Source organism: Rosa chinensis, chromosome 1, assembly GCF_002994745.2.
Source record: "Rosa chinensis cultivar Old Blush chromosome 1, RchiOBHm-V2, whole genome shotgun sequence".
Taxonomy (NCBI): Eukaryota; Viridiplantae; Streptophyta; class Magnoliopsida; order Rosales; family Rosaceae; genus Rosa; species Rosa chinensis.
The window spans coordinates 54,814,377-54,827,372 of NC_037088.1; the positions used below are offsets into that span (position 1 = coordinate 54,814,377).

Sequence of the window (12,996 nt, forward strand, 5' to 3'; positions counted from 1 at the left end):
AGACAATGGCGGAGCTAGGATTTTAGAATGGGGTGGGCTAAAAAAATTTTAATAAAAGTTTACTAATTTTTTTTTTTTTTTTTTTAGTTTTACAAACCACATCTTAGATTAAACACATATCAAACAATTAAATAGTTAACTGATTAAAAGAAATCAACATTATAACATTTGATAGAAGTTCGATAACAAAAGTTTAAGACAAAAGAACATATCTACTCAAACTGCACCCTACGCTCTTGAATAGAAGCAAAATCTTTAATTATTGAATCTGTATCATAATTCTCAGCCAACTCTTTTTCAATGTGGACAATCAAGTTATCAGCCAAAAAGTCATTCTCCATCTTGTTGCGCAAGTCAAAACAAGACGAATCAACCGATCAATCATTTGATATCTCTGCGATCTTTTTGTCTCAAAAAATCCTCTGCATAACTCAGAAAGAGTAGGCACATTCTTTAGCACATCATAATGAGGTACATCAGACTCATAAATGATTAGCTCGCTTCTCAAAATATGCAACTCTTGTCTTGTGAAATCTTGAGGATAAAATTTTTCTGCAAGTGTGCAAATATTATCAATGTTAAATGCCTTAAAACCATCTACAGGGTCCAAAGATGAGCTAAGAATAAGAAGTTCCTTTGCTCTTTCACTAAACCTGCCATTTAACTCCACCAACTCAAAATCTATTGCAGCATAGAATATGTCAACACGATAATGATGCTCAGTTGTTATGCTTCTTTGCTGACAATAACTGCGACGTGTACTCACACTGTGTTGACCATCCATAGTAGGTATATCAATATCATGTTGCTTGCAAAAACATTCCACTTTTTCAAGAAAATCTTCCCAACCATTTTCTCTCAATTTCTGAAGAGAGTTCACTGTAACTTCCACTAGATTCATAGCATTCAAGATATCTTGAGATTTATGTTGCAGTTCTCGACATAAGACATCAGTAAGTCCCATAATTTCTTTCAACAAATGCAAGATGAATATGAATTGAAATGACCTAATTGCATTGTAAGCACCACTAGCTTCCGCACGTAAAGACTCTGTGGACTTATCATCCATAATAAATTCAAGAACTGTACATGTCGCATCATACTTATCAATCAAGTCACAAACAGAAGTAAAATGAGAACCCCAACGAGTAGCTCCAGGTCGATGCAAGGTACCAATTTGGTTAAGTCCTCTACCGGTTTCACACTCACCTGCTACTACCAATTCTGTAATATGCATTACTTGAGCAACATGAAATTCATTGAGACGTTTTGGAGAAGCACAAATAACATTGACAATCGTACTCAAGGAAGAAAAGAATACCCAAATAGGATCAACTTTTTTTGAAGCTGCAACCAGGGCTAATTGTAACTGATGAGCAAAACAGTGTACATAATATGCATATGAGCAATCCCTCAAAAATAATGCTTGTAGCCCATTCCATTCCCCTCTCATGTTACTAGCACCGTCATACCCTTGACCTTGCATTCTCTCAACTTGCAAATTATGATGGAGAAGAACTTTAGATATCTCTTGATGAAGTGTCTCCGCAGTAGTGTCTTCAACCATCACAATATCAAAAAACCGTTCTCTTAGAAAACCCTCTTTGTCAACAAATCTTAAAATAATAGCCATTTGTTCTTTATGAGATGAGTCTCGTGCTTCATCAACAAGAATACAAAAACTAGAATCCCCAACTTCTCCACAAATATGCTTTCTCACTTTGTTTGCAAGAACATTTAAAATCTGCTTTTGGATTGTGGGTGAGGTGTATGTAGCATTTCTGGGGCATTTTCTAACACAACTCTAGCAACTTCTTGACTGAACTTCGCAGTATGCTTTATAAGTTCAACACAATTGCCACGGTTTCTTGAATCTACAGATTCGTCATGACCACGAAAAGCACATCCTTGATATGCAAGAAAACGAACAGATTCAATGGTTGTCTTGAGTCTCAACCGATTCTTCAAAATTTCCTCTCTGTTTTGTCGATTCATAACTATGTCAACATGCTGTGGTGTTTTCATCAAATCCTCAACGCATCTCACACAATTATTATGTAATGAGCATGGACCTCCAATGTGATTTAAGAATACATAATTCCTTCCATCTTTAACTCTTTTCCAGTCATTAAACCCATCAGTAGTTAGTGTAGGATTCACTTTTGGACCTTTTGCAAAAAGAAAGCACGGAAAGCAGAATGCTTTATTCTTAGAAGGAGAATACTCTAACCATGGCCAATCTGTGAACCATGAATAATTGAACCGATGATATTGAGTTCCTGACCGAACTCTTGGATACTCAAAAAGTTTAGGTTGATATGGCGCCAACTTTATATACCCACGTCGAATGTGGTCAAGCTGATTAACAGGATATTCATATATCTAAATTCGTTTCCCTGGATCTCGTTCCAAATCACCAACAACAAAATCTATATCTTCAAGTGTCAGAGATGTGACGTGAGGTTGCTCATTGAGTATTGCACTATCAGTACTGGATGCAGGAGGAGCAGGAATAGACTCTCTAGGCTATGGTATTGAAGATGTGACATGATGATGCTCATTGAGTATTGTACTTTCAGTATTGGATGCAGAAGCGGTAGGAACAAACTCTCTAGGCTCGAGTATAGGAGAAGTGACATGATGATGCTCATTGAGTATTGTACTATCAGTATTGGATGCAGGAGCAATAGAAGCAAACTCTCTAGGCCCGAGTATAGGAGAAGTGACATGATGATGCTTATTTTCTTGAGCCAAGAATCAAGAGTTTTTGCTTTCCTGGTTGGTCGATTATGATCAGACATTATATTTAAATACCTAACCATCACCGGTTGATAAATGCAACAATAAAATCAAGTAAGCAACTATCTATTATAAAATCAAGTAGCACACAAACACTACTTTAACAATGCATTAAATGATAAAACAAAGAGCCAATTGATCAGCAAAAACAAGCAAACCCATAATCTCAAACCTTAGTTGGAAAAGAAAAATACAATTTAAGAAACTGACAAAGAATCCAATAATAATGATCCCGGCCAAATGTTGGCCACTTGGTTAATTAAAAAATTATATATATATATATATATATATATATATATATATATATATACCCAGATTGAATCTTTTATGATTTTCGGTGAGAGCAAGCAAGTGGCTTTGATTCATATATATATATATATATATATATATATATATATATATATATATATATACCCAGATTGAATCTTTTATGGTTTTCGGTGAGAGCAAGCAAGTGGCTTTGATTCAAAGCCTTTCTTTGAAGATGCCGCTGGGGTTAATTATATATGTATATACACCTAACATAGCAACACATCTATCATCTATGCCTTTCAAACAATGTCAGAAAGCTAATATAGTATATAAATAAAGCAGCAATAGTGCATGGAACTCATGGATTTGATTAAGCAATTATGAACTAAAAACAAAAAGCATATGAATTAAAAATGAAGAGGTGCAAAAGACCAAATAACAAAGACTCAAAGAGGAATAGAGGATGGGCTCGTACCTGGAGTGGAGAGTTGAAGAGGAGAACGGCTGTAACGAAAGCTTTTCGTCTGACGTCTGGGATTGATTGAGTTTGGAGAAACGGCGAGAGAAAAAAGAGAAAAAAATTGACCTAATTTATTTTAAAAAGTGAGTTTTTTTTTTTTGAATGAAAAAAAAAAGTGAGTTTTTTATGGAACTATGTCTTTTAAAGTAGAATAGAAAATCAAATAAAAAAAAACTTCAAGAAAAGAAATAATATATATCTTACCTAAAAAAGAAAAAAGATAATATATGGACCAAGTTTAATAATATATGGGCTAAGTATAAAAATTTGGGGTAGGCTAGTTTTTAATATTTAATTTTTTAAACTAAAATTAAGCTACTAAGTTGTGTTTTTTTTTAAATTTGGGGTGGGCTGTAGCACACCGGAGCCCGTGTGTAGCTACGCCTTTGGGTATAGATACTGAATCAACCTTTTATTATATCTTGGTTGAATGGATGAGAAAATTACTTTTAAGGGTATTTTAACATCCTACATGTATTATATGCATATTTGGAAATTTCAGTCACTTTGTTATAATAATGATCGAGCTAGAGTTACATGTAAAATATTATTTGGACCTAATATTATCTACATTAAAATTGATTAAACTTCTTACAATAAATAGGAAATATATGAATTATCTACTTAGACACCTAATGAGCTTTAGTATGTCACTCTTGGGTTAGCAATCCATTTTGATAAAGATAAATATCTAAATTAGTTGATATGATAACCATAGCATCCATTGCCTATGGGTTTATAAGGGTCTGAGCCACTTCATCCATTGCCAATTGGTTTTAGATGTGAACTCCAGACTACTTTATCATGGTATCAGGGCGGGTTATCTCACGTGTGCATGTCTCATGGCTACACGGGTTCCACGTCACCCAAAGTTGTCCACATGTATGGCTTGAAAATTCGCCACACGTGCGGGGGCGTGTTGAGAATATATATATCTCATATCTCATGTGTGCATATCTCACAGCCACACAGGTTCCATGTCACCCAAAGTTGTCCACATGTAAGGCTTGAAAATTAGCCACACGTGCGAGAGTGTGTTGAGAATACATACATCCCACATGGGAAAAATGAGACCTTGCATATGAGTTTATAAAGGTTTGGACCACTTCATCCATTGCCAATTGGTTTTGGTTGTGAAAAAGTAATATCATGGTATCAGAGTGGGTTATCCCACGTGTGCATGCCTCGCGGCCACACGGGCTCCACGTCACTCAAAGTTGTCTACGTGTATGACTTGAAAATTCGCCATACGTGCGAGGGCGTGTTGAGAATATATATATCCCACATGGGAAAAATAGGACATCCAGATAAAGTAATCTGGAGTTTACTCTACTTTAAGCATAAGCATAGGTAACTAGTAAACTTCAAAAGTTGCTTGAATTATATGAAATTGGGTAAAAAACTCACACCGAACCCTCAACTCAACACGTTCTCAATCATAAAACTTAGCTATAAGGTCTGATATCATGTTATACAACATGGATCGGGAAATAAGGGTACAACATATGGTGCATATACCTGACCACATTCAATTATTTCACCATAGTCAATGTTAGCATGTTATATCAGTTAGCAGTCCCACTCGTGCTCCCTGATCACATCCAATTTTTTCGCACCACACAGAGTGTTCATGTACATTAATTAGTAGACCTGTTTCTATTTGAATGTATAAGCTAAGCAATGTTGCAATGTTTGGTGTGCGATTCTTGATAAGATCTAGCTTCAGAGATATCAAGCACTGCTGCAAATCTAGTTTACTCCGGATTACAAAGAGGAGCTAGAGATATCCATATATATATGCATGGCACCGATTACCACTATTTTCTTCTTCTTTCTTACCCAAATTCGTTTTCTGTTGACCCTGGCTTGGTCACCCACATTCCACAATCTCAGACATGGAAATCCACTTCGCCCCTCTCCCTTGGTTTCTGGTTTTGTATACCCTCATCATGCAAGCCTTATGTAGTGTTTGGCACTCCATCTATGCTATCTCAAAGTTCCGCATGGTTAGAGATTGATGAAACTCGTGACGCTTTGATCACTTTTGGAACAGCTCAATTGTATTCTGCATTTGTCATTTGTATTTGAGCACTGGTAAAATTTACATTCCCCACTATGTTGATAGAAACTCTATTATTATGTTTCTTTTTATCAAAGGATATTAGGGGAGGAAATAAGCTCGAGAGCCTGGATGTAGGGTAAATTCTCTTAAAAGTACGGCATACTAAAGCAACTAGTCCCCCCAAGTATGATCTATTTCCCATTTCCCATGATATAATTAATATCTCAGAATTGTCTACTTTCAGTACCTTGTATGTGTAGTTTTCTACGGTATGATTCCTATTACGAAATGAGAAACAAAGAGGAAGCTAACATAGTGAGTACTACATGTCATGTATCACCATTGCTCACCGTCTTTTTCACCATGGGAATCTCAGGAACACATGCATATATTGGACTAACAGATCAAGTCATGCGCGCCACACCAATGTTTTTTTTCTTTTGTTTATTTCAACTTCATAGTCATATCCAATAATTTATTGTCAAAGACCAACTATATTTAGCACAAATAAGTAATGACATATACATAAGTTGGTCAGGAAAATAAGTGATATGACAACAGAGAAAGTTACCTGCTACCACATAACACAAGGCACTCCTTCTGTTAACTTTGACCTTCTCCTTTTTGTGTTGTGCTATATACTCCCCTGGACTAGCTTAGCCTTCTCTCTCATTCCAACACAAATCTTGTCGACACAAACCGATTGGTTTGATTATTTACTCCAATCCCCGCAAGGTATTTTAATGTTTTAGGGGGCATTAACATACAAGTATCTGTGATCAAAGGAAGTGATGAAACAACAGAGCACATATCATCATATAGGCAAACAAGGAATGTTCAAGAAATTTGAATGTTCTGTCTTTGGTGCATTCTGGATCTTGAAAGATTTCAGCTTGTTAATTTTTTTCTGTTTATTTCCTAACCAGATTGCTTGTTCTTGTTATATTAGGATTTAGATATACTTTCTCATTTATTATTTTCCTAGTCCTATTAGGTTAAGGGTTTGTGTTCTATAAAGAAAAGCACTACTCTAGGATTGTGAGAATAAGTACTATTGCAAATTAAATCAACTCTCCCAAAGTAGTCCTTTGAAACAGGCAAATATGACACCCATGACTACTCTTGTGAGGTTCGTTACCTCTGTTTACAAGTTTTTCTTGAGCGCTGTGGAAGAAACCACAATCCTCCCCGAACCTCGTCATGAAAATCCAGCTGTTTCTCTACAGCCTCCATATCTTCCATTAGTACCCCTCTCTCATTAGCCGCTATCTAATGTATGGTCTTCTCAAGTCAAAGACCATGGTTGATTACACATATGCTCATGGAATTGTTCCATTATCGCAGGTTCGACATGGAGTTGGAGCTAGCTATAGGTGCCCTTGTACTTAAAACAATATTATCATACAATTGTTCCCCTGTATTTGTATTAACAATATGAAAATTTTGATTTTCAGTGTATTTTGAATAGAATTATCAATCACTCTTTTGAGTACTTATGAGTTAAATCCCCTCTGAGGTTTACAGAAACCAAACATAAGGAACTGACCTTTATATTTCTGAGTTGTATATAGTGTATTTTGATTTAATTGGATTGATTCTTATTTTGACAATTCTGAGCCCAGAGGCAACTCTATCCATATCTGGAGAAAAGCAAAGAGCTTGTCGATCTTCAGGTAGGCCTACCAATATATCACCACCATGATTGTTTCTAGTATGGGCATGCATGTGAGGATCACAAAAGGGTGAAGGAAACAAGTATGGGGAGAGCCTCTAACTATAGTGATAGAGAGGATCTACCTCACATTTAATTGTAGGTGCTGTGAGGAACTACTCTGAACGTGATGCGGTTAGGGTTATATAAGGAAGTTGGAGAGGAAAGATCCCACATTTGAAAAGTGACAAATAAAATATAACTTATAAGTGGGTGGATCACACCCAATTGTACCGAGGTCTTTTGTAATTTACCTAACACCTAATAGGTGGTTAAGTTGGGACAATATTGGTACAATAGTGGATCACGGGCCACGCTTGTCGTTGTTTAGCATGGTATCAGAGTGGGTATCTCTCCAATTGGGTCTCCAATTGCCATGGGCCCAAATTTAGGTTCCTTATATTGCCATCGGAATATTCCGATTGGATTGTTACCAAGTTTCCAATATGAGACTTGTGTCCCAATTTCCAATGTGAGAATTAGGGGTGTGCAAAACACTGTACAAATCGGTCGAAACCGACCGGTAAATATGGTTTGATTAAGGTTTTTTAGCATTAAAATATGAAAGCCGGTTCAATACCGAACCAAACCGTTTATAAATTGGCTTGGTTTGGTTTTTCTTTTACTTAAACTGTGAAATCCGAACCGACCGGTGTGTATTAAATATAATAGGAAAAAAATTTAAAATTATATACATAATATATATATATATATATATATATATATATATTTGTGGGTAGTCTTGTATAAGTAAGTTCTAAATCTCCAATTATAATTTGATTCTTGTTGAAGGAATATCGATTTAGTGTGCCTTATCAAACTAGGAGTAGCAATAGGAGAGAAGGTTCTAGATTTCCCAATCCTACACGGATTGGTATTCCTTGTAACATTAGAACTAGCACTTTGTAATCCCTATATATAGGGCTCCTATTCTCAATAATAAGAACATCATCTCTCTCATCAATCTCTCTCAAATACATTATACTTAAACACGTTATCAGCACGACTCTAACCACAAAACAGAAAACCAAAACTCATTCACAAATCAGCCCCTAGCCCGAGCTAGCCGAGCCTTCGCTGCAGCCCGAGCGCCCGTGCGCTTGCAACCTCGCACAGCAGCCCCTGCTGCCCCCTCCCTGCAGCCCTGCGTTCCAGCCTGCTGCCACCGAAGCATCCCTGCTGCGCAAACAAGCCAACGCACACCCACTGCATCTTTTTCCCGTTCCTGTGCACATCCGTCTTCTTGCAAGCCTCGAAACGTCTAGTTCGGAAGCTCAGATCGAAAAACTTTCTTCATCAAAGTTGTTCGTATCTGTCTCTTCCATCTAACCTCCGAATTTCAGCCTTATCGGAGTCATATTGAGATCTGTACACCAATCGAGGTACAAGCTGTTCAGAACAGAATCTACTCGGATTGCTTCGCTCCATCACGCCTGCATCGACACGCGCGTGATCCAAATACAAGTAAGTATTCAAAAGAGTAAGTTTTGACGTTCCTGTAATTTCAGAAGTTATATTCCTTCTTCTTTTCTCGGGGACTTGAAAACCTCCCTTCTTCTACATCCCACCTTTCTTATAACGTGGGTTCGATCATTGAAAAGCGGAATCGTGGGGATTCACGCGATTAACGAACTAAGAGCGTTCGTAAGACTTCAGACTAAGAGCGTCCGTAAGCATCGATTTAACGAACTAAGAGCGTTCGTAAGCTACGGACTAAGAGCGTTCGTGAGCATAGATTTTGACCATTTAAACATCATTGTTTCGGTCTAATCCAATTATTCTTGGAAATCGATTTCTTGGTAGCATAGCTCGGAAATCTTATTTAGTTTTCGTGGAAGCATTGACTCCGAAACTAACTTGTTTTTGTTTCATCTTTCAGGATGTCAAACACAAACAAACTCGATTTTGTTCCATTGGATTATGCAGGCAAAAGGTACTTAATTTGGGTCACTGATGTCGAGATCCACCTCATTGCCCGTGATTTATTGCATACAATCCAAGAGCTTTGTCCTATAGAAACAGCTCCAGACCCTCAAACTGAGAAAGATAATTCCAAGGCACTTGCCTTCATGAAACGTCACATGGATAGTGACCTACAGTTTGAGTTCATAAATGAGGATAGCGTCATAAAGCTTTGGCATGCGCTTCGCGAACGATATGGCAATGTTCGTGACTCCATACTTCCGAATACAGAAGCAGAATGGAAACATCTTCGCTTTTCTGAATTTGACACTATCATGCAATTTTATTCGGAAGCTCTCAACATCAGAGCAATGATGCGTCTTTGTGGAAAAACAATCACAGAAGACCAATTGATTGAGAAAACCCTCAATACCTTCCCCGTCTATGCTATGAGGTCCTCTGACTTATTCCGGACTCATGTAAATGCAAGGCGGATCACAAGTTTTCAACAGCTTATTGAAGCTATGGTCACTACTGAAAGACATGGCAATGAACTTGTGAAAAGAAGATTTGATAGGCTTCAAGATAGCTATCAAGAGCATCGTCCTATGGCTAGAGAAAGTCGCCATCGACGTCATGATCCATACGATCGAAATGCTCAAGAAGGTAATCGCTCAAGGCGACAATCCCACGACCGTAGGAGGCGTGATTTTGAGGGAAATAGGGTTGGAAACCATGGAGCCAACGTTGGCCATGGGCACCACTTTCCAACGCCACCAGTCCTAGGGACTATGCATATTGCGCCAATGCGCCTCAATCAAGGGAGAATCCTCTTTATGGTGTCTATTTCTGATATGGAACGTCTGATCAATGGACCTGAATTTGCAATGTACCTACGAAGGTAGTCGCATCATGGTGATCAAGACTTCGAGTTCACAAAGACTTTAAATCTGGCGATGAAGACAAAATACTGCAGATTTTTATTTATAGTCTTTTATTTTTCCAAGAATTATGTCATGGCAATTATGCCTTATATCAATAAAATGACTTATTGTATTAACTCTTTCCCTCTAGGCGTACTCAAGAGTACTTGTGATGTCTAGGCAAGGTTTGATCTGAGAGAACGGTTTTAAAAGTGAGCAACGCTCCACCAAAATCTCGCCTTACCTTACCTGGTCACAACTAAATTGAAATTGCCGAACGGATAGAGTGACTACGATTTGTCTACGATTTGATTTTTATATTGGATTAGATTATGGTCACGAAACTTTGGTGTCATCATTGGATATTATTAATAAAGTATCGATTTATTTTATCTCATATCGTAGACATGTTTTTCGAACTTTATTATTTTAAAAGAGCCAATGGTTTTCATGCGGAAACGCATTGTGAGAATGGACAAGAGTTCCTTTGCATCACCTCTAATGACTATGGAAATAAACGAGTATTAGAGAAACTTATGTGTCGCTCTAGTGGGTTGTATGCAACCACTATTCGAGTCATTGAATCCAACCATGTCATGAGAGATGATTTATGGGATTCCGACACGTATAGGCTTTGGCACGACCGTTTGGGACACCCAGGTCGTGACATGATGATCCGTATATTAAAGACTTCACACGGACATCCCTTTTTCAGAACAAAAGGAAGTAAAACTCGAAATTTGGATCAAGGAGGAGCACCTGCGCCTCACGACGCCTTTCCCCCTCAAGTCCGGCCATCCCCGGTCGGCGCCGCCATCCCCCTGCGGCCCAAGGGTGGCTTTGACGCCACCCCTGCTCCCTTGACTCCCTTTTTTACTTCTAAGGTCCATTGTGACTTCATGGCTCAACCAAAATCCTCATTGGTTGTTTCCAAAGCCCATCATTCGTTCTGCAAAGCCTGCTCTTTAGCAAAGTTAGGATCGAGACCATCCTATGCAAAGGACACCAAAGAAAATATACCATTCTTGCAAAGAATCCAAGGTGATATTTGTGGACCTATTCAACCACCATGCGGACCATTTAGATATTTTATGGTGTTGGTTGATGCATCGACACGCTGGTCACATGTCATGCTATTGTCCACAAGGAACGCTGCATTTGCTAAACTCCTAGCACAAATAATTAAGTTACGGGCTCACCACCCTGATCATCCCATTAAGTCTATAAGATTAGACAATGCTGGGGAGTTTACATCAAAGACTTTTGATGATTATTGCATGTCCATTGGGATTGATGTTGAACATCCTGTTCCTCATGTTCATACCCAAAATGGTCTCGCAGAAGCCACCATTAAACGACTACAAATGGTTGCTCGAGCATTGGTGATGCGCACCAATCTCCCTATTTCTGCTTGGGGCTATGCAATATTGCATGCAGCTGTGCTTATTCGTCTGAGCCCCACTGCCACTCAACCCTTCTCTGCGTCCCAGATGGTTACTGGGTATGAGCCTGATGTCTCACACTTACGCATATTTGGGTGTGCAGTCTATGTGCCTATTGCGCTGCCACAGCGCACCAAAATGGGTCCTCAAAGACGATTAGGCCTTTATGTTGGATATGATTCTCCAACGATTATCCGCTACATAGAACCCTTGACAGGCGATCTCTTTACCGCTAGATTTGCGGATTGTCACTTCGATGAGACAGTCTTCCCGTCGTTAGGGGGAGATAAGAACATCAATGTTCAACAGGAACGACAGGAATTGTCGTGGTCTGTCCCCACTCTGTCTCATCTTGATCCCCGAACCGCACAGTCAGAAATTGAAGTGCGGAGAATTCTCGATCTTCAGAACGTAGCAGATTCGATGCCTGATGCGTTTTCTGATATCGCTAAAGTGACGAGATCACACATACCTGCTGCAAACGTGCCTGCAAGGATTGATGTCCCTAAAAGTAGAGGACATGACGCCAACTCAAGAATGCATGAGCATGGCGCCAACGTCCCATCTCTCAATGATGGTGACATTGTGGCTAGGCCCACGGCTCCCGCCAAGAAGCGCGGGAGGCCCATAGGTTCGATGGATTCTCGCCCAAGAAAGAAAGCGAGTTCGGCACAAAATAATCCATTAATCATCGATGTAAATAATCCATCTCATGAGAATATTCCGGATTATGGTTATGTCCAAGAGACATCATTGGGGGACGCTCCAATGTCAAAACCAACTCCAGAGAATAGAGAGATCTCCATAAATTACACTAGTGTATATGACATGATTGGTAGAAATTCTATGGCAATTGATGATGCATTTGCATATCATATTGCAAAAGGAATTATAGAATATGATGATATCGAACCTCGCTCTGTTGAAGAATGTCAACGAAGAGCGGATTGGCCTAAATGGAAAGATGCGATCCAGGTTGAATTGGATTCACTAACAAAGAGACAGGTATTTGGGCCTGTAATGCAGACACCCCCAAATGTGAAGCCTGTTAGCCATAAATGGGTCTTTGTTAGAAAGCGTAATGAGAAAAATGAGGTGGTAAGATACAAAGTCCGCCTTGTGGCGCAAGGTTTCTCACAACGCCCTGGAATCGACTACGAGGAGACATATTCTCCCGTAATGGACGTGATAACGTTCCGCTACCTTATCAGTTTGGTAGTTTCCGAAAAACTTGACATGCAGCTTATGGATATGGTTACAGCATATCTCTATGGGGATCTAGATTCAGAGATATATATGAAGGTTCCAGATGGACTTCAATTACCCAAATCAAGTGGCTCTAAACCACGGAGCGCGTTTTTAATAAGATCAAAATGCTCACTATA

General features: G+C 38.8%; 1 protein-coding gene across 1 annotated transcript; it reads right to left on the reverse strand.

Moving 5' to 3' along the window:
- Positions 1–310: 310 nt before the first annotated feature.
- Positions 311–1,633, reverse strand: LOC112169911 (zinc finger MYM-type protein 1-like). The gene has a single exon (XM_024307012.1). It carries the CDS (start codon positions 1,631–1,633, stop codon positions 311–313), a length of 1,323 nt encoding a protein of 440 aa, XP_024162780.1.
- Between the last annotated feature and the right edge of the window lie 11,363 nt (positions 1,634–12,996).

Excerpts from the sequence above, each read along its gene's own strand:
- LOC112169911 (XM_024307012.1), bottom strand. The coding sequence starts at position 1,633 with ATGGCTATTATTTTAAGATTTGTTGACAAAGAGGGTTTTCTAAGAGAA.